This window comes from Equus caballus, chromosome 30 (assembly GCF_041296265.1).
Source record: "Equus caballus isolate H_3958 breed thoroughbred chromosome 30, TB-T2T, whole genome shotgun sequence".
Classification (NCBI taxonomy): Eukaryota; Metazoa; Chordata; class Mammalia; order Perissodactyla; family Equidae; genus Equus; species Equus caballus.
This window is the reverse complement of record NC_091713.1, coordinates 19,241,795-19,266,512: the sequence shown is the minus strand read 5'-3', so window position 1 is coordinate 19,266,512 and position 24,718 is coordinate 19,241,795. Positions and strand designations below refer to the sequence as shown.

The 24,718-nt window shown below is 48.8% G+C and overlaps 1 protein-coding gene across 1 annotated transcript; it reads right to left on the bottom strand.

Moving 5' to 3' along the window:
* Positions 1 to 12,658: 12,658 nt before the first annotated feature.
* On the bottom strand, positions 12,659 to 24,516 carry C30H1orf115 (chromosome 30 C1orf115 homolog). Its single transcript, XM_001488950.5, has 2 exons — positions 24,128 to 24,516; positions 12,659 to 15,135 (listed from the first exon to the last, which is right to left on the bottom strand). Exons 1-2 carry the CDS (start codon positions 24,416 to 24,418, stop codon positions 15,016 to 15,018), a joined length of 411 nt encoding a protein of 136 aa, XP_001489000.1. The 5' UTR covers positions 24,419 to 24,516; the 3' UTR covers positions 12,659 to 15,015.
* Between the last annotated feature and the right edge of the window lie 202 nt (positions 24,517 to 24,718).

The following is a 24,718-nucleotide window of genomic DNA, read 5'->3' as shown; positions in this document are numbered from 1 at the left end:
ACATTTGTGTTCAGTCAATTTTTGACATGAGTTCCAAGACCATCCAATTAGGGGTGGAAGGAAAGGGAAATAGTCTTCTCAACAAATGGCACTGGAACAAGTGGATGTGCACATTTGAAAGTGCACCGTACACAAAAATAAACTCAAAATGGATCATAGGCCTAAATGTAAGAGTTTAAAACTCCTAAGAAGAAAACAAATATGTGAATCTTCATGACCTTGGGTTAGGTAAAGACTTCTTGAGAGATGACACCATAAACACAAGTGACAAAAGAAAAAAATAGATACAATGGATTTCATCAAAATTAAAAATTCTTGTGCTTCAAAGGACATCGTCAAGAGGTTGAAAAGAAAACCCACAGAATGGGAGAAAATATCTGAAATTCCATATCTGATGAGGGAATTGTATCTAGCATATATAAAGAACTGCTACAGAGGTGCTATCTGGACAGACTTAAGTGGATTCTATTTCCTTGGTTCTCCCTCTCCCTAGGACCTCTTACTTTATTGTCCTCTCTTCTAGATCAATTCTCCTTTGACTTGTATATGTGGAGATTTGATGAGAAAGAGGTGAGAGAGAAGATTAGCAAAGTTCCAAGAGCAAAATTAGATTGTATTAGAGTGTAGGGGGAAATTAGTCTTATTTTTTTTCCCTACATGGAAAACAACACTGTGATACTCAATCTTTTTGTGGTTTTTTTTTTTTTTTTTTTTTGGTGAGGAGGATTGGCCCTGGGCTAATACCTGTTGCAAATCTTCCTTTCTTTTTGCTTGAGGAAGAGTGGCCCTGAGCTAACCTCTGTTCCAATCTTCCTCTATTTTGCATGTGGGATGCTGCCACAGCATGGCTTGACGAGTGGTGTGTAGGTCTGCACCCAGGATCCAAACTGGTGAACCCTGGGCCACCAAAGTGGAGCATGTAAACCTAACCTCTACACCACCAGGCCAGCCCTGTGAAACTCAATCTTGAACTGAAGGCCCTGAAATTCTCATAAAAAATAGTTCCTTGTTTCTTTCTTTAACAAAGTTTAAGCTAGTGCTAATAAATTAAAAAGAGAAATTGCTTGTCTGTCCACTTAAGCTTTGTTTTATGCCCATTTCATTTTGCTGTCTGTGTTGTCATTCATACTTTTGTTTGGGGTTTTTTTTGGTGAGGAAGATTGGCTCTGAGCTAACATCTATACCAATCTTCCCCAATTTTGTATGTGGGATGCTGCCACAGTGTGGCTTGATAAGTGGTATATAGGTCCACGCCTGGGATCTGAACCTCTGAATGCTGGGCCACTGAAGCAAAGTGCACGAACTTAACTACTACGCCACCGGCCTGTTGTCATTCGTACTTCTGACACCATTTCTGATGATTAAAATTGGTTGTCTTGTAAATATCTTATAAACAGTTCAATTCCAGTTAAACTATTGTGGCTACTTAAAAAAAAAAGACCTGTTACAACTCAACAGGAAGACAAAGAACTCAATTAAAAATAGACAAAGGATTTGAACAGATATTACACCAAAGAAGATATACAAATTGGCAATAAGCATAAGAAAAGATGCTCAATGTCACTAGTCATTAGGGAAGTACAAATCAAAACCACAATGAGATAGCATGTGACACCCACTAGGATGGCTATACTCAAAAAGACAGATAATAACAAGTGTTGTTGAAGATGTAGAGAAATTGAAACCCTCATACATTTTTTGGTGGTAACGTAAAATGGTGCAGCCACTATAGAAAACAGTTTGGGGATTCCTCACAATGTTATACATGGAGTTGCCATATGACCTAGAATCCCATTCATAGGTATATACCAAAGAAAAATGAAAAGATATGTCCACACAAAACATGTATACAAATATTTATAGCAGTACTATTTATAACCAAAACATGGACGTTAGGCTTTTGTTAAATTAACGTTTGTTAAGTGGAGCACAGGGTGCTAGATGATGAGCTGACGTTCAACAAAAGACCACAAAAGAAATTGAAATAGAGCAGTTTATTATTCACAGGTCCTGGAGGAAGTACACCATACATGGGGAGGTCAAGGCAGGGTACGGGCAGAGAGAGAAGCAGACCTGGGGCACGTACCTTTATTAGAGTCTGTGGGTGGAGTGCCTTGGGATTTTTCAGGCTAGGACCAGATTGGTCAATTCAAACTAAAAGAGTAGGGTTTTGATAGGCCCCAGGGAGGTCTTATATAAGGGACGCATAAGGCATACGGGCACAGGGAGGCAAGGGAGACCGTTGATCATAAGGGTTGTTGGGGAAGTTACATCAGGAACGTACATGTGCTTGTGACCCTACTGACTGCTATCTAGGGCATGTGCGTACATGGGGGGCTAGAGTCAGTTTAAGCTCCCAGTAGGCTACTTGGCCAACCAATACCCTAGAGTAGCTTGGCTAAACTCTTGACAATGAAACAACCCAATGCCCATCAGTGGATGAATAGCTGAACAAAATGTGGTATATTGATATAATGGAATATTATTCAGCCATAAAAAGGAAGGAAGTACTTTTACTTGCTGCAACATGGATGAACCTTGAAAATACATTGCCAAGCAAAAGAAGTCAGTCCTAAAAGGCCACATCTTGTGTGGTTCCATGTATGCGAAAGGTCTGGAATAGAAAAATCCACAGAAAAAGAAAGTAGACTAGTGGTTGTACAGGGCTAGGAAGAAATGGGGAGTGACTTCTAATGGGTACATGATTTCTTTTGGGGGTGACGAAAATGTTCTAAATTTGATTTCGGTGATACTTGCACAACCCTAGGAACATAGTAAAAACTAATGAATTACGCCCTTTAAATGGATAAATCGTATGGTATGAGAATTATATCTCAATAGATCTATGTTTACAAAAACACGCTAACTGTCCTTATATAAAAAGACCTGTTAGGGCCAGGGGATACAGCCACAACTTAGAAACAGAGCAGACATTCTTTTGAGGAAATAGATCCTTTCATACAAAGATAAATCAAACTGCAGTTCAATATGGTGATGTAAATTGAGTGACATGCTGAGAAGTACAGGATTTTGAGGTAGGAGAGCTCCCCAAGGGAGAGAGAGAAACAGCTTTAGAAAAACAGAGAACTTTAGCTGAGCCTGGAATGGTGAAGATTTGTTCTTAAGAAAGTGGAGAAGAGGAGCTGGCCCGGTGGTGCAGTGGTTAAGTTCACACATTCTGCTTCTGGGGTTCACCAGTTCAGATCCCAGGCATGGATCTATGCACCACTTATCAAGGCATGCTATGGCAGGCATCCCACATATAAAATAGAGGAAGATGGGCATGGATGTTAGCTCAGGGCCAATCTCCCTCAGCAAAAAGAGGAGGATTGGCGGTGGATGTTAGCTCAGGCCTAATCTTCCTCAAAAAATAAAAATAAAAAAGAAAGTAGAGAGGAGCTGAGTGTGTGGCCTCAAAGGTGGGTCGTGTTGTGGACCAAGGCAGAAAGGATGAGAATGTGAGGGACAGGTTGAAAAAGTTTGGGTCCAGCCAAGGGTCTGTATAAGGGAGCAATGGAAAAAAAATTTTAAGTCCATTTGATAGGTTAAAATGGCATATTTTTTCCTAATTTTTGTTTCTTTTATTATCAGTGAGGATGAATTTAATTCCATATGTTTATTAGTCATTTTATTTGAGAGAAGTTTGTATTTTCATGAGGTTTTCACTTCTTCCCATTGAAATGTTCTTTTTTCTTATTAATTTATTAGAGCTCTAGCAGGGCCTGAATTTTACTGAGGTGTGCACATGACTTGCCTCCACACAGCCTTGCCTCGCATGCATGCACATTAGGCATTCCTCCCCCTACCCGGGGCCTGGAATGCGCCTTTCCGCAGACCTCCGAGCCAGGAGAGACCAGCAGGGAGAGTGTGTACAGTGTTTCCACCTCCCCCTGGGAAGCCAAGGTCAGGGACTGGGCCAGTCATGTGACTGCCCAGGCTCCAAGGTAAAAATGACAACAACAGCACAGGAAATACCATGACTGCAGAAGAAAACCCCAGGGTTTGGTCTTGTGTGTTGTATTTCTGGCCCGGCAAAGAGGCATTGTGAAAATTAAACAAATAAACAGCAGTCTTGGCCTTGGGCTCAAAAGACTTTTGGCATTCCTCTGTTTCTTGCCCTGGCTGGTGTCTTCCCTGGAGCTCACGCCAGAACTGGAGAGAATACTTTAATCCCTCTCTTTACCTCACCCCTACAGCACCTCAGCAAATCCTATCACTTCTGTTTTCTCAATAGAGATCCCTGAGTGATCCTTTCCCACTGCTCCAGGCAATAGGCTCTCTCTTTGGAACAACCCCGTGGCCCCTTGCCTCCCCTCCTCACTTCCACAATACCCACCCCAGACCCATCCTGTCCCACTGCATTTGAGGGGTGTTTTCAAATGACAGAATGGATCCTGTCACCAGCCCCACTACTGAGAACCCATCAAAAGTCTGCCCTTCACTTACCCTCATTGCCAAGGTCCCCAGGGCCCTTTGCTACCTGACTCTCACCTCTCCGTGGAACCTCCCCCGCTACTCTCTCCCCTGCATGATTCTCCAGCCCCCTGGCTTCCCTTTCTTGAACAATGCCTCCTTCCTGCAGGCCTCCCTCCTGAAAGCCTGGAATACTCCCTGCCACCCACCGGAGGCTCGAGGCCCTTTACTGGCTTCCTCTATAGCAGCTGTTGATTCATTTATCTTTTCCCATTGGTCTGCCCCTCACTGGGAGGCAAGGGACAGTCACCACGACCTTGGTTACTTGTGCGCTGTCCCAGCCCAGCATCAGGCACAGAGTAGGTGCTCAGGGAACACTCGTTGGACAACTGAGTGACTGACCATGCGGAGGAGGGGAGGAATTGATAAGTGAATGGCCCCATACAGCCAAGCACCCTTCTCTCGCCCTCCCAGATACAGCGCCGTGGTGGGGTAGGAAGAGGTCCGGAGCAGACACCCACGTATCTGACCTCAGGCTGCTTAGAGCCCCAGGAATTCCCAAGGGAACCTTAAGCGCTGAGCCTTCAGGGAGAACTCAGCATCCAGTGCACCAGCACCCTCCTCTGGGCTGTCTGCATTTCCTCTGTCCTTGTCTGCTCATCAACAAAGGTTCATTGAGCTCCTACAATGTGCCAGGGCTGTTCAAGGCACTGAGGATGCCGCAGGGAACCAAGGCAGTCTCTGTTCTTACGGGGCTTGCATGCAAGTGGAGGGAGTGAGACCCCAAACAAGCAAGCAATTGAAAGAGAAGTAAGTGCAGCGTGGATGGGGTGGCAGGGAGCAGGCACTGCGATGGAGAGTCACCCCCTCAGATGGGCTCCTCACTTTTTCTGCTTCAGTCTCCTCATCCGTGAAATGGGCTGATGACTGCCCCTCCCCCAGGGCACTGTTACATATAAGTCAGGTCCTGCTCTCATGGCTCAAAGCCTGCAATTGTCACTCTTCTCGCTGCAAGCAAGAGCCACGTCTTCACCATGGCCCACAGGCCTGCATCATGGCCCTATCACCAGCCCTGCGCCCCCAGCCTCCCACTGCACCCCCAACTCCTCTGGGCATCCTGCTGCTCCTCACTCAGGCCAGGCATCACACGGGACAAACTCCATTCACTCCCAGATCATACCTAGGGCAGCCCCATGACCAGACCCCTGAACCCCAGCTCGGGGTCCCACCCTCCTGGCCACACACACTTTCCATACACTCAGGGCAAGGGACAGCCGAGCACAAGAGTGCGTTTGTTCCTAGTGACTTTTCCAGTGCTGTCAGCAATTACACACTAACCAATGGCCTACTTCCTTGCTCCTGAGAAGACCATTCCTTGGAAGTGCCTGAGGCCCATGCACTTTCTGCAGGTTTTTCTTTTATGTTTTGTGTTGGCCAGAAAACAATGAACAGGGACCGATTTTGCCCTAGAGGCACTCCCAAGCTTCGAATAGAGATTTATGCTGTTTCCTTTCTTTCCTTCGTTCTTTCTCTCCCTCCCTTCTTTCCCTCCCACAAACACTTATCCGGCACCTACTATATGCAAACATCAGGCTGGGGACAGATGGAGGAATGACACGTGTTAACAACTAACTCTAACGCAGAGCAGAATAAAATGGGGACTAAGATGCATGATGCTGCTGTGCGTGTGTCCAGAGGAACTGATTCGCTCCAGCTGCTGAGATCAGGGAAGGTTTCCCGGAGGAGGTGGCCTTGAGCTGAGCCTGAAGAGAGAAGCAGAATTCCAGATCCAGGGCTGGTGGCAGCTGACAGGAGGGGGCAAAGGCTGATGGGGGCGGTGGGGGTGGCCTCTCCTGGCCCATCCATCCTGGCAGTCTTTCTGCCATGGGGAGCCTTGGTCAACAGGGAGAGCAGGGCAACAGTGTGGTGGGGCTGGGAAAACAGCAGCAGTGCCAGAGAAACAGCTCGAATCCCCCTGCCTGGCAGGGGACAGACAGGCAGCCGGGGAAGAGATTCCTATTGCTTCTGTTTCCTCCGTGGGGGGCTGCTTGAGAGGAGGCGGCAGGCCTGGTGATCCTCAGAGCGGCCTTGAGAGCTCTTTAAGAGGTCAAGACAGAGGCAGAATAGGAAACAGCCCCCTCGAAGATATAAAAGATAAGCAACGATCAAAGGAAACGAGAAGTGATTTTGGAAGCGGCAGGCTGTGAGAAAATTCCTCAGGATCAGAATACCAGAGCGAGGAGGAACTAACACACCATCCACTTCAACCCCATTATCGTACCGAAGAGGATGCCCAGGTCCAGAGAGGTGGAGTGACTGGTTCCAGGCCAAACAGCCGATTGCTTTCCTGACTCCCTGTATGGTGCTCAGATTGCTTCCTGGGGCTGAGAGCAAGTGGAAGGGAAGACCCGGGTCCCTTCTCCCTCCGTCCTGTGTTAGCAGAGGATGGTTCCCAAGCCCCAACCAGGCAAGAGAAGCCTGCCCAAGTGCCTGTGAAGACCTCACGGCCCAGGGCAGGGGCCTGCGGACCCTCCACTCGCTGCCTTGGAGGTCAAGGCCTGGCGTGGTGCTTCTCTGCCCACCAGCCTCCACGGCTCTAGGGCCCAGGGTGTCTGCAAGGCCTGGCTCCAGCCCCAGCCGATCAGAAGGACAAACAGGGAAGTCAGCACTCACAGCAGAAGCCACTTCCTCTGTAAAGGCCTTTGCCAAGGTCAGTGCTGGTGACTCAGGCAGGGGCCACTGCCCTCCCCTACCACCCTTGGTCGTCCCACTGCCGTCCCACCATCACTATGTTTTCTCTCACCTTCTGGACTTTGCACATGTGACTCCCACTACCTGACCCCCTCTTCCTCCCCACGGCTCCATCGCCCTCTGCTTGCTCATCCTGCAGGTCCCAACTGTTGATGCGGGAAAATCCTCATCACTGTGACATCTCTACCTTTTGGGAAATCTTCCCTCCTAAGGGACCCTTGGCCCCTAAGGGCCCCTTGGTGCACATGCTCATTGCACCAGATTATAGTTGCCTGAAATTGTACAACCCACTACAAGTTCCCTCAAGGCCAGACCTTAACTGTTTGTTATTTCTAGAAAAATAGCAACAACCCCATGATACACATGGACCTCTTTGTCTGAGTTTCTCTGTTATGCTAATTAACTCACCCTGTCCTCCGGATAACTCCACAAAGTGGATAAAGTTATTACCCGCATTTGTCAGATAAGCATTCTGTGATTCAGAGAGGTTAAGCTTCTTGCCCAAGGTCACCCAGGGAGTGAGCGGTAGAATCAGATTTCAGAGCCAGAGTAGTGGACACGGCAATGTGCTACCCAGATCTGCCTTCGAGGAAGGACTCTGCCCTACCTGCTGGGAGTGTTGTCAGCAGAAAGCTTTCCAGCTAAGAGCCCTTTCAAGATTGCCCCAGCTCCAGAGAGCCGCCTCACCCCAAGGCACGCCCGTCCCAGAGCAGCCCACATCCATGGCCATCCGGGGACAAGCTGAGTCAACCCGGCAGGGCCATTCTAGCTTCAGAGCTCCTGTGGGTGGGCTGAGGCCGCTGTTGGGTCCCCACTGCAGCTCAGCTTCTCCCTCTGCCCAGTCCTGCCTCCTTCACCTTGGGGTTGATCCCAAGGCACCACCTAATAACCATCTGCACACTAATCTCCAGCCTGCGACAGTCTGTCTGACACCAAGACACAGCCGTCACCACTCCATCCTGTCGCCTCCAATGAAGCAGCCCCTCCATGTAGCGTGGTACCAACACACGCCGATGCTCAAAACTTACTTGTTCTAAAGACGATGTGGTATATATGCAATGGAATATTATTCAGCCGTGAGAAAGAAGGAAATCCCGCCGTTTGTGACAACACGGATGGACCTTGAGGATGTTAGGCTAAGTGAGATAAATCAGACAGAGAAAGACAACGACTGTGTGATCTCACTTACATGTGGAATCTAAAAAAGCTGAAGTCAGGGAAACAGAGAGTAAAATGGTGCGGCTGGCATGGGGGAGAACAGAAGAGATGTAGTTTAAGGGTACAAACTTGCAACTAGCACGTAGATAAGTGAGTTCTGGAGAGCTAAGGCCCAGTACAGCGAACACAGACAATGATACTGCATTGTAATCATCCAACCTGCGGAGAAACCAGATCTCAATTATTCCCCCCACAAAAAAGAAATGATAATTCTGTGACGTCATGGAGGTGCTAGCCGAGGCTGCAACGGCGATCATATTACAATATATAAATGTATCAAATCAACGTGTTGTCCACCTTAAAGTTACACGATGTCGTATGTCAAATATATTTCATTTATAAAAACATTTTCTGAACAAATGAACACGAATGAAGAGACTCCTTGGGTGATTGACAGACGTGCATATTTACCTTCCCGGTTCTCACAGGCGTGTTTGCAATGAGGGGCGGTGGAGACCCCTGGCACCCCTCCTGAGAACCCCCGGGCCCTCCCACTGACCCTCAGCTTCCTGTCATCCTCTGAACGCCGCGTGCCGGGGAGCTGGCAGGATTGTTCTGCATCGCCGTGTTATGTACGGATAAGGAGAGTCTGAACGTCTGGAAACAAGGCCACTGGCAAACTGGAACCAAATTCAAGGTGAAGTTCAGAGTCTTTCCTCATCTGGGGTGGCTGGAACAGACTAAAAGCTACAAACAGACCCTTTCCTGTCACCTCGCGCCACCCACCTCGGATAAGTTGTTCGTCTTCTTGATCCTCTCCCTCCCGCTGCTCCGGAGCCCTCAGCCCACCCCAGGTCCCCAACAGCTCCAGCCGGCTTTGTTTTCAAGCAGAGGGTAAGGGGTAATCTGAGCACGAACCTGGAAGCTGCTCACGGCAGATGAGGGATGAGTTCAGGGGAAGAGAGAAAACCACGTGGTGGATGGAGAGGCAGGCTGTGTCTCTCTTCTCCATTCCCTCCCTCGGCCGCCAGGTTCCCTCCCTCGCGCTCTCCCCCCACCGCTGATCTTCAGGCCTTCTTTCCCTCCCCACCGCAGGTCAGGGGCAAATGATGAGGTGGCTTTCGGCTCGGGGCAGCTGGAGAAGGAAACACTTAATGTCCCACATGCTCGGTTCTTAGTAAGCTCCATATTTGATCTTCCAAAGAAGCCTCTCGGGTAGGTGCCATTTACTCTACTTTTCAAAGGAAATCAAACCAAACTCTGAAATCGGAAGGAGTCGAGGAACTCGTCCAAGGTCACAAGGCCGGAGGATTTGAAGCCAGGTTGTCCGATGCCAGCACCGTTCCTAGTATGCAGAGTGGCTTCCTGCCGGCCCTGGGGTTTTGGATTGTGGTGCCTGGGCCCCTGGGGTGAACAATGGAGGGCTGGCTCTAAGGGAACACAGTTACCAGTCAATGGGAATAGTAACTGTGGCTGGAGAAATCATGCCAAGGAAGTTTGCAAAATAAAGTAAATTCAGCCGCACTGACTTAAGGTCACAGGTGCCTTCCGGGGCCCAGCTCCGTGTGCTATTTTCTGTGCCTTGACCTTGGCAAAGCAGCAGCTAAGCAATCTCAGCATCTCAAAAATCGAGTATGATGGGCTGGTAAGCAACTTGAGTCATTTTTTGAAAGCCTTTCTAACTCCTTGAATCACAATATTGGAACGAGGAATGCTCATTGGATGTGGTTACATTTAAAGCTTCCCGCATCCTCATGGTCACTGGCAGTAACAGGAGCCCAAGAAGAAACAAAAATGAGAGGCAGCTGAAACTGGCAGAAGGCGCACAGCCGTGGGTCTCGGTTTCACTGCCTCCTGCCATACATAGCATTGGAGCAGACGTGCCTAGCCTCCCTGAGCTTCGGTTTTCTCACCTAGAAAACCGAGACAGTAATAATAGTATCTAGCTCACTGAGGAGGAAGTGAAGTAGAGAATTAAATAAAATGCTGCAGTGAAGCCGTCCAACAGAGTGTTTGTACCAGGAGATGCTTGACCGCATCTTGGTTCTCTTCGCTGGTCCCACGCGCAGCAGATCCCTGCCCAGGGGAAGCAGGTGGAATCGCGGGCTTGTGGGATCACAGGAATGGCTCACTGATTGACTGAAATGAAAACACTGCAAGACAAGTTCAAGTCTGATCTGGTATGGAAGAATGATGGCAATAAAGAAAGTTCATAAATAATTTACCTATTTTTCTCTTCACCTCTAAAGAACTCAAAATGCACAAATCATTGGTAGCAACAGAAGGTATCTCTGCCTCCCAGCTCCATGACTGCGATTAAACAAGATAAACCTGGAAAGTGTTTTTCCCAATGGGTAAGTCCCCCACAAAAAATAAAAAATTTTACAAGGGTGTTATTTCACCTCTTTCTACTTCTGCAGCAATTCTAAACATCTCTCAAAGGAATCAAAACGAAAACAAAACAAATTATTTCTCTCCATTTTAAGTGAAGAAAGCAAGTCTGGGGGGAAGTGGTTTACTGTGAAATTAAACAGCAAGTTTAATTTCAGTTAAGCGAGGAGGTGTGAGCTCTTAGCTCTGTGTCTGTCGGCACTTTTGCCCTGATTTTTACGTCTGCTTTGAACCAGATACATTTGTTTAGAGCCTTGTCAACAGGTTATGCAAGAGGAATAACCTGAGAAACACCTTTAAAGAAAGCAAAACCAGGGGCCGGCCTGGTGGCGTGGTGGTTAAGTTTGTGTGTTCCATTTCAGTGGCCCAGGGTTCACAGGTTCGGATCCCAGGTGTGGACCTACACACTGCTCATCAAGCCATGCTGTGGTGGCATCCCATATACAAAACAGAGGAAGATTGGCACAGATGTTAGCTCAGGGACAATCTTCCTCACCAAAAAAAAAAAAAAAAAAAGCAAAACCAGACCTGGAGGTGTTGAATTCGGATCCTGATTTATGTCCCTGGATGGAGCTGCAGGATGGAACGCACTGAGCACCCTGGGGTTGGAGGTTTGACCTCGGGCACCAGCAAGCGAGACTTTGTTCTCACCTTCTCTTCCCCTGCCAGCCTCTGCCCCTCTGTGGCTTGTGCACCCACCAGGCTCTGGCACCAAGCCTTCTAGAAAATCTGAAGAGATCTCCTTTCCCCCACGGCTACATTGCTCAGTGGAGTGGTTTGGCTCAAAAAACCATCTTACCTCTAAAAAAAACCACACACACAAATCTATATATTATTAATTTTTGCCACATTTCCCTGTGAATGGTCAAGAGCGTTTGAGATTTTTTACTCAAGAACCATTTGGGCAAACCACAGAGTGTCTCAAATGCAGGCTTTACAAGGACGCTGAGGGCCTTATTTTTTTCTTTATTTTATGTGTAATTTCTACTATAAATTTATGGGAAGAGCTAAAAAAATTTCAAAATATTTTGAGGATGATGACATCCGAAAGTTAAATTCAGTTTACCTGTACTCCCGCAGAGTCAGGAGCTGGAAAAAGATATCACGGGTGCAAACCCCACAACAGCAGCTGCCTAAATCTAAAACTGCAATGTGGTTTGTTTCCCAACCCCACAACCATTTCTGCTGCGGGCACTACCATGCCCAGGGCTATTCGGGGTGCAGGAGGAGATCTGAGATCTGCAGAAGGTCTGAGCTTCAGTCCTGCTTCTGGGTGCTTCCTGGTCACGGGTGCCAGTCAGGGCTTCGCTGACAAAGCACAGTTGCTGGGCAGGGGGACAACCGGGATGATTGCAAGACAGCTGAAGACATCAAGGTCCTCGGCTTTAGCAAGCTGACACACATGGCCCCCAACCCTGCCTGGACGGCTGCCCAGAACCACTCCTTTCCTCTCTACCTTCCCCACCACCAAGACCTTTCCCACTGCTTCCGTGAGGACTCAGTACGTGGGCATGTTACCCGTGCCCAGCATAGGGCTGGCACCTGGCAGGCCCCTCGCCCGTGCTCGTGCCAACCTCAGCCTCCCATCCTGGAGCCCGCCTCTGGAGGCCAGCATTTCCCTTCTCAGGCAGAGGAACAGGTGCTTCAGAATCTTCTGGGCTGCTTGTGGAAAATGCAGCTTCCTGGCCCCACGCTAGACTCTAAAGCCAAATTGGAGGTTCCAGAAGTTTTCATTTTTAACCAACTCCTGAGCCGAGTGTCCTGACAACACTGAGGCCTGGTCTGCTGGGCTTCTAGAGAATGGCCCCCCTTTAACACCCAAGCAGAGCTCCCAGGTGTCAGAGCCCCTCTCCTTCCCTGGGGAGCAGCCTTGGCTCCTCCTGGGTGCCCCAGGGAGGTTCCTCGCCCCAATGAGGGGTAGAAAAATTCATCACACGCAGAAACATTAAAGAAATTGGGGGTTTTACTTACGTAATAGGGCAAGAGAGGATACAAAAGAAGCCTTTTGGTCCAGCATGTAAAGGGAAAGCTCTAAAACTCAATTTCTTGTAGGGTATGGACCCCGATATGTTTTAAAAGAACCTCGAAAAGAAAGAAAAGGCAGAAAGGTAATCTACAACATGGATGCCCTGTCGCTGAGGAAATGACTACTCAGGCTGAGCGACAGTTCAGAGAAGTCCATCTTCCGTACATGGGAATCTGGCTCCCAGGACAATCCCGCGAGATTGCAACTTTCGAAATTTCTGGGTTAATTCTTAACCAGACTTCAAGAATTTCAGGGCCAAATGTGCTTGGCCTTATTGTGTCTCTGATTTAGAGGTGGGATGCAGAAGGCCTTCCTTAGACAAGCCTCAGCACCTCTTGTCCCTTTCCAGGTCACGCTTCCATGTCCCCAAGGCAACCTGGTGGGCTTCTCCGAGGCTGGTCAGCATCACTGGGCCACTGGGGCTGGCGTCCTCCAAACCCTCCACTGGCTCCTTCCTCCCGTCGTCCTTTCCTGTGACCAGCAGGCCACAGAGACCGGATCTCTTTCCCACTAACTACTAAATGCTTCTTCTTCCACTTACATCTCTTCTTCTCCTTGACTCCCAGTGCGGCCAGGCAAGCTACAATTATCTTACATGTGTGAAAATGTACCACTATCAACTTTTATCATTTGAGCTAAAACAAGACCATTTGTTTTCTCTTTTCTTCACAAACATTACTGATGCAGAAATTGGGTCCAAGTTCATCTTCAGCATGAGCCTCCAGAACGGGAAGTTGAGTCTGGGTTCATGGCTACAGCTTTCTCCTGCACCTATTCCTTTTTCTGTCCATCTGCCTGTCTTCCCATCCTCTCCACTTCTCAGTGCCACCTTGTTGGGCTTGAGGCCTCAAGTCAAACCTCCTTGGCATGGCCTGGGAAACTTTTTGGGTAGGTGTTGTCACCGATCCTGCAGACTGATCAGCAATAACTATTTTGGACTTCTGGATATTCTGGAAACAAAGTCAGAACAGTGGCCTCTCATGGGGGTTAGCAGAGGGGCATGGTAAGAGGGACCTGCTCTTTCTTTCACCTCCCTATAGCAGTCCACGGGTCATCCTTGGGGAGTGTCAGGCCCAAGATCCATGACCACCCTAACTTTGAATCCAGGTGAGATGACATCAAACTGGGCAGCACAGAAGAGGAAAGGATGCCACAAAGGCAGCCAATGTGAGCTCATGGGCCTCAGAGGGGTTTCAGCACCAGCCATGGCATCTCAGGTCACCCAGCCTCCCCTGGCCCCCACCTGGAGCCGAAGGCCGGGCCCACCTAAGATCTCCCAGTTCTGATACCCCGGACCTGGCTCCTGTACTCCCACTTCTCTCATCCAACATCCTTCTACTTCCTTCATACCTTTCTCCTACTTACTGGTTCCTGCTCTAAACCATACACTTTCATTTCCAGGTGTAGCGTCTCCCTCTCTCCCAAGACAGCACCTTTCATCAGCCTGGCGTGGAAGAGGAGTTAAGCAGCTGTCAGGAATGAACTAATGGTACTGGGCAGCTGAGTCAGGAGGTCCATGACCTCAGGCAGCCACAGACGTGTGGCTGGCCTGGACACGACAGCCCTCAGGAGCACTCCGCATACAAGCTGCAACTGAACCTGCCATCCCTCGCTCCCTCCTGGCCAACTGCACGTTCGTGGCAGAGAAGGGCAAAAGTGACAAGCTTTTATCTACTTTGAACAGTCATGACACACCGTCAACACAGTTTTCAAAGCATCATAGCCTTCAAAGAGATTTTTCTTCCTTCCTTCTTCTCAAGCCTGTAATTAAACTCCTGGTGACAAAGGGGTGGAGGAAGGAGATAGGGGGCAGAACTGCAGACACAAACAGCTCCTTTCCTGCCCTCAGAACCGAGGCAGCCAAGGGCTGTCAGCCTGCGACCTTTCCAAGAGAATATGACATACAATATAACCATCTCACTCCAGGTCAAAACCCTTTCTTATCCCTCATAATCACCACTCTGCCTCCCACCCAGAGTGCTCATATCTGTCAAGTGTTTGCCTCCACGCCAGCCCGCTGCCACCTTCACATGAAGGCTCCGGTGTCAGCAAACCAGCTCTAAGCTCTGCGGGATTGTCCACTGGAGCCATCCGTGTCCAAGAGACGTGACCAGATGGGCGGGGATGGCTCATTCATAACACTCATCCAATTCAACACAGACATTTTTTTCTTCCGAGTATTTTGAGGGTTCAAATCTGAAATGCTCCTGGATTTGCACTGTTCTCGGGGCAGTGGCTTCCATCCACTCTTGTGGCGTCTGCCCCAGCAGCTCCCATTAGCGGACCAACGCCACCACGCTGGTGGCTACTCCGAATGGGGCGGAGTAGGCCGCCGCGAATCCCTGCAGGCCGATGACGACGTAGCGGCAGCCTTTGGTGATGACTTTCCCCACATTCTATTTTTTGGAAGAGAAGAGAAAAGCACGGGGTTAGTTTAGGCCACATTGTCACCCCTCAGGCACCATGGCGACATACTTAATCACTTTGCCTCCTTTTCCCAGGACCAATGAGCCAGTTACCACCTTTCCACATCTCTGGCATCCCGTCCCCCCCCCCAACATAAGAACATGTGGGGGCTCAGAAGAGACTTTGTCATCCTGCAAAGTGCTTTCAAGCACTGCGTATTTCCACATGATTCAGACATCCTCCTGGAAACAGCAGTGAGGCTGCTAGTTCTAAAAACCAAACAACTTTTGTTTTAGTTTTTAAACCAAAGCCCACTCTCTTCTCTGTTCCAACGAAGTTACTGGATCATCCAAAGGCTGGGTCAAGTTCTGCTTCATTCTCCTTATCTGAGAGCCCATCCTGTCCTCCCCCTCCCACCAGGGCATATTCCTGTCCAACGCCCACATTTTCTTTAAAGTGTGCTACTATTCCTGAAACCGAGAGCTAACGAGTTATAAAATTTCCCCTAGGGGAAAAACTTGGAGATAAGCTTTGCTAATGACAGCTGTGCACATTTAACATAATCAACTCTTGTTCAAAACTACCCAGGTCTTTCTGCCCCTTCTTAGGATATGAGCGAGCTGTCTTTCCCAGGAAGTCAAGGTCCAGATGTCAAGATTCAGCCTCACAAGGCCAAAGGCAGGCTGAAGATAACAACTAACCAGAAAAATCCAGACCATCAAGGAAAAAGAAATTCACTCCTCAAGGCCAAATGCAGGCTAGCAGGAAGGCACCAACGAGCAAGACCGTATGCTCCCCGTCCCCTACCTAAAAGCCCAGATAAAAACCCCTACCTTTTTCCCTTCGATGGGGTGGAGCTGAGTTCTAACTCTCATCTCCTCATCTGGCTGCTTTTCAATAATAATAAACCCTCTGTCCTTGCCACAAGCCTGATGTTTCAGTTATTGGCCCTACGGTGCTACAGGTACAAGAACCTGTGTTTGAGCTCGGTAACATTCTCTGATTGCTGTGATCCACAGAAGTCTTGGGTTTCCATTATACTTATAAACTCCTGGAGGGTAAGGACTGGGCCATGTTTTCTTGGTATCCACTCCTTCTCCTCCTTTTCTGTAAGGCCTGCTGCTAGACAGGGGTGTCCAAGGGATTCAGATGGAATTGCAACAGAAAAATTAAGATCACCACCACGACTAACACTGATTGTGCTGTTGCCCCCAAGTCTTTCTCTTCCCCACTCTCAACTTCTGTCATCATTCTTGATGACAGTGATATCCATGTAAATGACCTGAATCTTGTCTCTCGGCCCTCTGACTTTTCTACCCAATAAACACTTGAAATTCCTAGTTTCACTTAAAATCCCTGATCACAGTCACAAACTTCGCTTTGACTTCCAATACTGCCTTTCAAACCTACTCTGTCTGTCTAGTAGGCTGAGTTCCCCTCTCTCCCAGATACTACTTTTCCTTTCTCCGCAAGCCTCCCCACCCTCAACACACACAGACACACAGTCTCCATACCTTCACTAGATGATCCCACTTCATCTTTCACTGAAAAGAGCAGAAGTCACTGGGGAACCCATTCATCTTCCCGGCACTGTCTACAAACCCATACCTGCCCTGGCTTCTCCCACTTTGTTCCAGCAGAAAAAATTGCCCTCTTCCCCCAAGGCCATTCACTTGACACTTGCTGTTGGTACCCTCTCTCGGTTTGACCTTGGCTTCCCCTGCTCCTGCATCATCATTCTCCTCCTCCCCATTGGATCACTCCCATTAGCTTACACAAATGCTCAGATATCACCTTGAGTCCACATCCTTCTCTACGTCCCACCCGGGGTCTCTGCTCTCCATATGCTAAACCAATGGGAAGAGCCATCCCCACATACTGCCTCCACTTCCTCCATTCTTGTTCCCTCTTACTCTGGCTCCTAGCGTCACCCATCCAAGACTGCTTGGTCCTGGCCATCTGCAACTGCCATGTTGCCTGATCCAATGGACGCTTTTCTCTCCTCCCTTCCCTGGCTTCTCAGCAGCTTTTGACATACTTCATGAAACAATCATTTGGCCTCTTTGGCTCCATATTTTCTTGGTATCCCCTACCTCACAGACAGCCCCTCCTCAGCTTTCTTTATTGGATTATCCCTTCTACCAAACTGTAAACTGATGGAGTTCTGCACTACTCAGTCCTGGGTCCTCTTCTCTATTTTTTATTTCTTTATTTGAGTATAATCTCTCCTTAAATGGTCTCATCCATTTCCAATGATTTTAAGTACCTCCCGGATGTGGATAACTTTTAAATTTATATCTTTGGCTCAGACTCAAATATTCCACTCTCTACTTGAGGTCTCCACTTTTTGAGACCTTGTGATTTCTCTGGCATACACCCTCCCTTGTTGCACTAAGCAGATACAGTCATGCATTGCTTAACGACAGGGAGACGTTCTGAGAAACGTGTTAGGCGATTTTGTCATTGTGCGAACATCATAGAATGTACCTATACAAACCTAGATGGTGTAGCCTACTACACACCTAGGCTGTATGGTACTAATCTTATGGGACCACCATTGTATGTGCAGTCCGTCCTTGACTGAAACATCATTATGTGGTGCATTACTGTAAACCTAACTTGGATTGGCTGCCAGTATGTTCCTCGTGGCCTTTGGCTATCAGGCTTCAACAAGAAGAAAGCATGAAGGAGCTACATCTATCCAGGATCATACAGCTGGTAAAAGGCAGAGCTGAAGTCCAATCCCAAAGAAATCTCATCTCAGGGACCCCGTCCTTAAGCCCCACATTATACTTCCCTTCTTTAATGAAGGCCCCGTGTAACCTTGTAGCCAACTGCTTGCCTCCTGGGCTTAAATTCCAGCTCAATCACTTATTTAACTTTCCTTGGGCTCAGTTTCCTCACCTATAAAATGGGAATATTTAGTAACCACCTCATTGAGTTGTTGAGAGGATTAAATGGGTTCATACAAGGAAGGCACTTAGAACAGAGCCTGGCGTAAACTCCAGGTAGTACACGTGGCCCCAAACGTCAGCTATTCTTACTGTAAAACAACATTTGCCTCCTTATATTACATAGTAGTTTAGGTGGGTGGTGCTAATACATAAATCAAAGATATTCTGTTATCTGTTCAGGAAAGTTTCTTCAGAGTATACTTTCCTATTAGTCCTGGCTTCAGCTTTCATCATCCTCACGATAACAGAATGAGGGCAGGAACATTCTAGTGCTTATCACTGTAGCCCTAGTACCCAGAAAGGGCCTGGGGCTTCCTTTGGTGGCTCTCGGACTAAAGGAGGAGCTCTGGGAGAGCCAGGAGCATCAATGGCTTCTCTAGACACTGATTCCCAGGACTCTGCCCTTTCAACTTCTCAATGAGACATTAGGGTGCATGCGTGTGCGTGTGTGTATGGCGGAGTGATGTTGCTAAGAGATTCATCTCTATAAATGCATAATAAGATTCAGTGGGAGAATTTTTCTTATCTGTTTGAAATAACAACAACAACAAAACTGTTCTCTGGGAGCAAGTACAACAGTCAAGAGCATCCTTTATAAGCAATGCCATCAGAACCATGGATGACCTGCATTACACTTGACATTTGGGGTGTTTGTGCATCCATTTTCCTCAGCTGCAGTTTTTAAAAAAACTGCTTGTCACTTCATCTTTGCAATTTAGAAAAAAGCTACAAAAATAGCTCATTAGCTGGAATACTGTCAAAACACAGATTTGAGAAAGGTGATGAAAGGAAATGTAAATATCTTTCAATGATCATTTCAGCATCCTTCCAGGGAGCAGAGTTTGAATTCCTTGATCTTAGTAGAGCTTTCGACCCAAATAATCTTGCAGAGGGGCGGAGGGCAATGTGGGAACACGGGAAAGCATGGTAGGTTGAATAATGGCCCCCCAAGATGCCCAGGTCTTAACCTCCAGAATCTGTGAATATGTGACCTTATATGGTAAAAGGAACTTTGCAAATGAGATTCAATTAAGGATCTTGAGATGGGGAGAGTATCATGGATTATCCAGGTGGGCCCAATTATAAGGATTCATATATCTTTATAAGGCTCCAAATAAGGACAAAGGTCCTTTTAAGAGGGATGCAGGAAGAATTAGAGAGAAGGTGATGTAGTAACAGAAGCAGAGGGGCAGAGAGAAAGCGACAAGCAGATGCTATGCTACTGGCTGTGAAGGTGGAGGAAGGGGACCTCTTTGAAGCTGGAAAGAGCAGAGAGATGGATTCTTCCGTGGAACCCCAGAAGGAACCAGCCTGCCGACTTTAGCTCAGTGAGACTGATTTTGGACTGCTGGCCTCCAGAGCTGTAGGAGAATAAATTTGTGTTGCCTTGAACCACTCTGTCTGTGGTCATCTGTTACAGCCATCATAGGAAACTAGCACAGGGAGAGAGGCATTCTAGGGGGTCCTGGGTATTCAACAAACCCTCTGATGTCAGAGATCCCCTGCCCCCTCCAGTTTCACAAAGGAAACCAGCTCTCAATAAAGGTTACTTTCTCCTGATAGAAAGATCAGGCCTTCAGCGGTGACCTTTGGTCAGGTCCCAGGCACAAAGCCGAGGCGGGCGGGAGGTTATAAAAGCTGATTTCTTTCTGAGTTAGAGCTCATTAAAAGCTAATCAGGAAGAAACAGCCATTGGGCCTCTCCTCCAGCTCTTAGATAACAGCCAACAGTTACAGAAGCTTTGTCACAGGCCACGTGCTAAGATCTCAACACCCATTAACTCACATACTCCTTACCACACCCTACCAGTAATCCCATGTTACAGCTGAGGAAACTGAGGCAGAGAGAGGCAAGCACAGCCCGAGGGATTATAACACACCACCAGTGCCCTTGACCTAACCACCTACTTGGAACGTGGGGACATTTTTCTCCCTCTTGAGCTCAAGGTTACTGCAATACCCTATAGTTTCCTTCCCCAACCCTCTTCTAGCTGCCCACTTAACACAAGTTAATTACTTTCCTTATCTACACCTCCCCTGTGGCTCTCAGAGATGCCTGGGAAAGGGGACCTGTTACTTTAAGCTAAGCTTTGGGTTTCATCCCCTCACCCCAACTGCTTGTGCACAAGCCGGAGCCAGGTGCGGCCCCGCCCCCAGCTCGAGCGGCCTTGAACAGTGGCTAAACTTCCTCACACGCCAGTTTCCTCCACTGCGAAATGGGGATCCACAGCTTTCCAAGGTTGTTGGCAGGATTCAGAGATGACGCTTGTGAAATGTGGGGCAGAGCGCTCCGCACCCTGTAAGAGCACAGCAAACACATGTCCCCTCCCCTCCCCCGGACCCGGAAAATGGCACTTTAAAAACAATTAACACACCGTATGAACACCAGTATCATTCCTTAAAAATCGGCTGGGAACCGGAGTCCCAGGCACACAGCCTAGGGAGCCCAGACCTCCAGGAGAGCCGGACTGCTCAGCACTGGGGTCGAGCCCTGCTTGGGGCCATGGGCCACGGGGAAGGGAAGCCTACCCTTCCACATTTCACAAAGGCCAAGGACCTTTCTTTAAATAGAAGCAGGAAGGGATGTGGGCAAAGGATTTGAGCAGTTAACAGAAGAATAGGAACTTTAATCACCCCTCCTGGAAGGAAAAACGATTGTTAATAATGTGGAGCCCTTTGTGGACCACTCCTTATTCCACTGGACCCAAGTATGGTAAAATTTCACCTGGCCACTAAAGCAGGAATTAATCACCTTTCCGCGTTTCTAGCTGAGCCGTGGCTGTTCGAATGGATTTTCAGCAAAGAGGGCCCGGCTGTTTTCCTCTTCCACATGGGTGCCTAACCGGTCACCCCCTCGGTTGCCTCCGAGAAGGTGGAAGCTGAAGCTGCACTCTGGATGCCAGACCTTCTCTATCCAGTGAATTTTTTTCTCTTTTTTAAAATTAAAAAGTGAAATTCACATAACATAACAATTAACCATTTTCAAATGCCCGGTTCAGTGGTGTCGAGCACACTCACAACGTTGTGCAACCACCACTTCAATCTGCTTCCAAAACATTCTCATCACCCCCAAAGGAAAAGCCATACTCATTCAGCAGTTGCTCTCCACTCCTCCTTACCCCCAGTCCTTGGCAACCAACAACCTGCATTCTGTCTCCCTGGATTTACCTATTCTGGATATTTTCTGTAAATGGACTCATACGTACAAAAGATGCCCTAGTGCGTCGGGCTTCTTTCACTAGTATAGTGTTTCAGAGGTTCATCCATCTTGTAGCATGTACTTACTTCCTTTTTATGGCTGAATAATATTCCACTGTAGCCAGCCTGGTGGTCTAGTGGTTAAGATCCGGTGCTCTCAGCACAGCTGGAGTTTGTTTCCCAGTCAGGAACACCACCACCCATCTGTCGGTTGTCATACTGTCGCAGCTGCGTGTTGCTGAGACACTGAAAGTTCTGCCACTGAGATTTCAAATACCAGCAGGATCACCCATGGTGGACAGGTTTCAGCAAAGCTTCCCAACTAGATAGCCTAGGAAGAAGGGCCTGGCCACCCACTTCCGAAAAAATCGGTCATGAAAACCCTATGAATAGCAGTGAAGCACGTCTGATACAGCACCAGAAAGTGAGAGGATGGCACAAAAAGATGGGGCAGGGTGCTGCTCTGCTGGATATGGGGTCCGTAGGAGTCAGAATTGACTTAACGGCACCATCAACAAAAAATATTCCACTGCATGTATGCACCACACTTTGTTTGTTTATTTATCAGTTGACGGACATTCGTGTTTTTTCCACCACTTAGCTATTGCAAATAATACTGCTTTGAATATGTGTGTGCATATATATATTTGTTTGAGTATCTATTTTCAATTCTTTTGGGTATGTCCACAAAAGATGACACGAGTCATATTAAAAGAGAGCTGGAGCAGCCATTTCAGAGGAATTGCCTTGCATGTTTTGTTTTCTTTATCTTCCAAACCGGACCAGACTGCCAACATTCCAAGAAGTCAGTAAGGACAAGAAGATCCTGTTTGTAAGAGCTGATGAAACTGGACTTTGCTGATGATCAAATCACTGCCCCATCAATGAAGTCCGAGTCTAGCCTTTGGCCTGATGACCGCATCTCAAGCCCATCTGTGAAGCACAAACCTAGCCTCACCTCATCCAGCACCAATGAACTCTTCCTTAATACAACTCACCTCATCTTCCTCCCTTTTTCCCATAAAAACCCTCAGCCCCTCTCCTGTAATCGGAATACTATTTGGGTTTCTACCCTAATCTGAGCTCCCCGAATTGCAGTTTTTTGATCCCAATAAATGCTTTGCCTCTTAAACTGGTCTCTGTTTTTGCCGGAGGACAGTATCTAGGAGCGGAATTGCTGGAACATATGGTAATTCTATGTTTACTTTTTTTGAGGAACTGCCAAATTGTCTTGCACAGCAGCTGCACCATTTCATATTTCTACCAGCAGTTCACAAGAATCCCAATTGCTCCACATCTTTGCCAACACTTGCCATTTTCTTTGCTTTTCTTTCTTTTTTTGTGTATGAATACAGCTATCCTAGTGGGTGTGAAGTAGTACCCCACCATTAACCTGTGAAACGTTCGCTCATCCTCTGTGCCCAGTTTTCATGTCACCACTGGCCTGAAACTTCCCTGACTTTACAGCCTTATCCCTCAGGATTAACTGCCCGGCTCTGCACCCTGCAGCTCCATGGTGGTGCCCCAGCAATGCCAGCGTCTCCCTGGGAGGCTGCAGACTTCTCTGGGGCAGGACTGCATCATATCCGTTTTTGTATCTCTGGGGCTTAGCACAATGCCGGGCACCCAGTGAGCACCCAAAAAACATCATCAAGTGCCAGCCTCTGAGCTGAGATTTCCACATTATCAGTTCACTGGCTGAGAGGCAAATGCGGCTTCTTTGCGTTCAGTTGGGACCACAAAGAAGGAGGACGGTCTGAGCACGACCCTAAGTCTGAAAGTCCCAACTTTACAGCTTTTATTCATCTATTTGACCACTGCTTGTATACTGCTGCCTAAGCTGCTGACACACCTTTAAAGACGATGATAAACCTAAGCTTCCAGGTATGGAGACTGGATGGTTTCAGGTATGACAAGAGGCCACTGGAAGATACAGCTGGACAATAAATCCCATATGGCCTTTGGCCTTTGGCCTTTGGCCAGGACACTATGAGTTACGTGATTTTTTTCTGGCTGGCCTTGCCCAGCCCCAGGGAGCAGACCTGGGAACTGCCTTTGGGCTTTGATCTCTGAGCATGAAACTGTCATTTTATCCCATACTCATATTCACATTCTCTCTCTCTCTCCCCCTCTGTTTCCTCCCGGCAAAGGCAAATGTTAATGGTTGCAGGGAGGGGAGTACAAAGATAGCCGACCAGGAGAAGAGAAGAGTAGATTCAACAAGAGCATATTTATGTATTTGCTGAGCTCTCAGGCCCCGGAAATAACCTCGGGAATATTTGAGGGACTAACCCAAACAATTCTCAGCCAGTGGGATATCCCGGAGAGGGTGTTGCTGGAAAGCCGACAAACTGGGCTGCTCCCCACTCTCCAACTGGGTCGGTCACCTTCTACAAGTCACCTAACCACGCCCAGGCCTCAGTATTCCCATCTGTAAAACAGGGACAGATTTCCGTCTACCAACTATACAAGGGAGTGAGAAGACCCAACTAGGATAAGCGCTCCTTGGGAATGTCATTAAGCCGCCAGAAGCGGGGTAGCGGGTGGAGCGGCGCCCAGAGAAATCTCTCACTTAATTTCCCTCCTTTACTTGCAACTTTTTGCTCACTTCCCAGGTCAAAGACGAACAGTTTTGGGGGCTCTAGTAGGGGATGCTGGCGAGGGGGTGGGAGTGGGAGGCCGAGGAGGGCGCAGGGGAGGCCTGGAGAGGCTGAGCGCGGTCAGACGGAGGGCACCGACTCCAGCGCCCCCCGGCCGATCAGTCGGGAAGCCCGGGCCGGGCGCCCCGCACACCCCGACCCCCGGGGGCAGCGGGAGGCGCGGGGCCCTACCTTGCCGTACTTCTTCAGCTTCTGCCGGTACCTCCTCTTGGGCTTCTCGCCGGGCGCCGGCTCCTCCAGCGGCTCGTAGCGCTCGGGGAGCACGGCCAGGTGCACCCGCCGCGCGCTCCGGGCCCCCGGGCGCCGCGCGCTCGCCTCGCTCTCCGCCGCCTCGTCCCCGCACTCCAGGTGCTCCAGGATGGCGACCACCTCCTCGTCCCCCTCCGTCCGCCCTCGCCCCCGGGGCCCGCGGAGCGGGAGGCCGCTCGCCGCCTTGCTTCGGAGCCTGGCTCCCACCGCCATGATGCTGCGGCCCCTCCGCCGAAGGTCGGTGCGCGAAGACTCCAACCTTTGCTCCCCGCCTGCGCCTTCACCCCCGCCGCCCGCCCCAGCCCGGACGGGGCGGGAGACTCGGGGTCGCAGCGCCCCCTGGCCGTGGGGCCCGGGATTGCGACCGCTCCACCCCGGCCCTGGCCTCGGGGCGAGGAGCGCTCAGCCTCACCTGTCCGGGTACCACCTGTTGGACAGCGGCGTGAGGGATACACGGAAAGCTCAAAGCACAAAGAACGTAGAAAGTAAGTTCGACCGCACTTGCAGCGAAAC

What these genes read in the sequence shown, in the direction of transcription:
- C30H1orf115 (XM_001488950.5), bottom strand. Translation starts at nt 24,418, where the DNA reads ATGGCGGTGGGAGCCAGGCTCCGAAGCAAGGCGGCGAGCGGCCTCCCG. An exon ending in AGCTGAAGAAGTACGGCAAG is followed by an intron (nt 15,136 to 24,127) that starts GTAGGGCCCCGC and finishes TCCAAAAAATAG; the next exon opens with AATGTGGGGAAAGTCATCAC.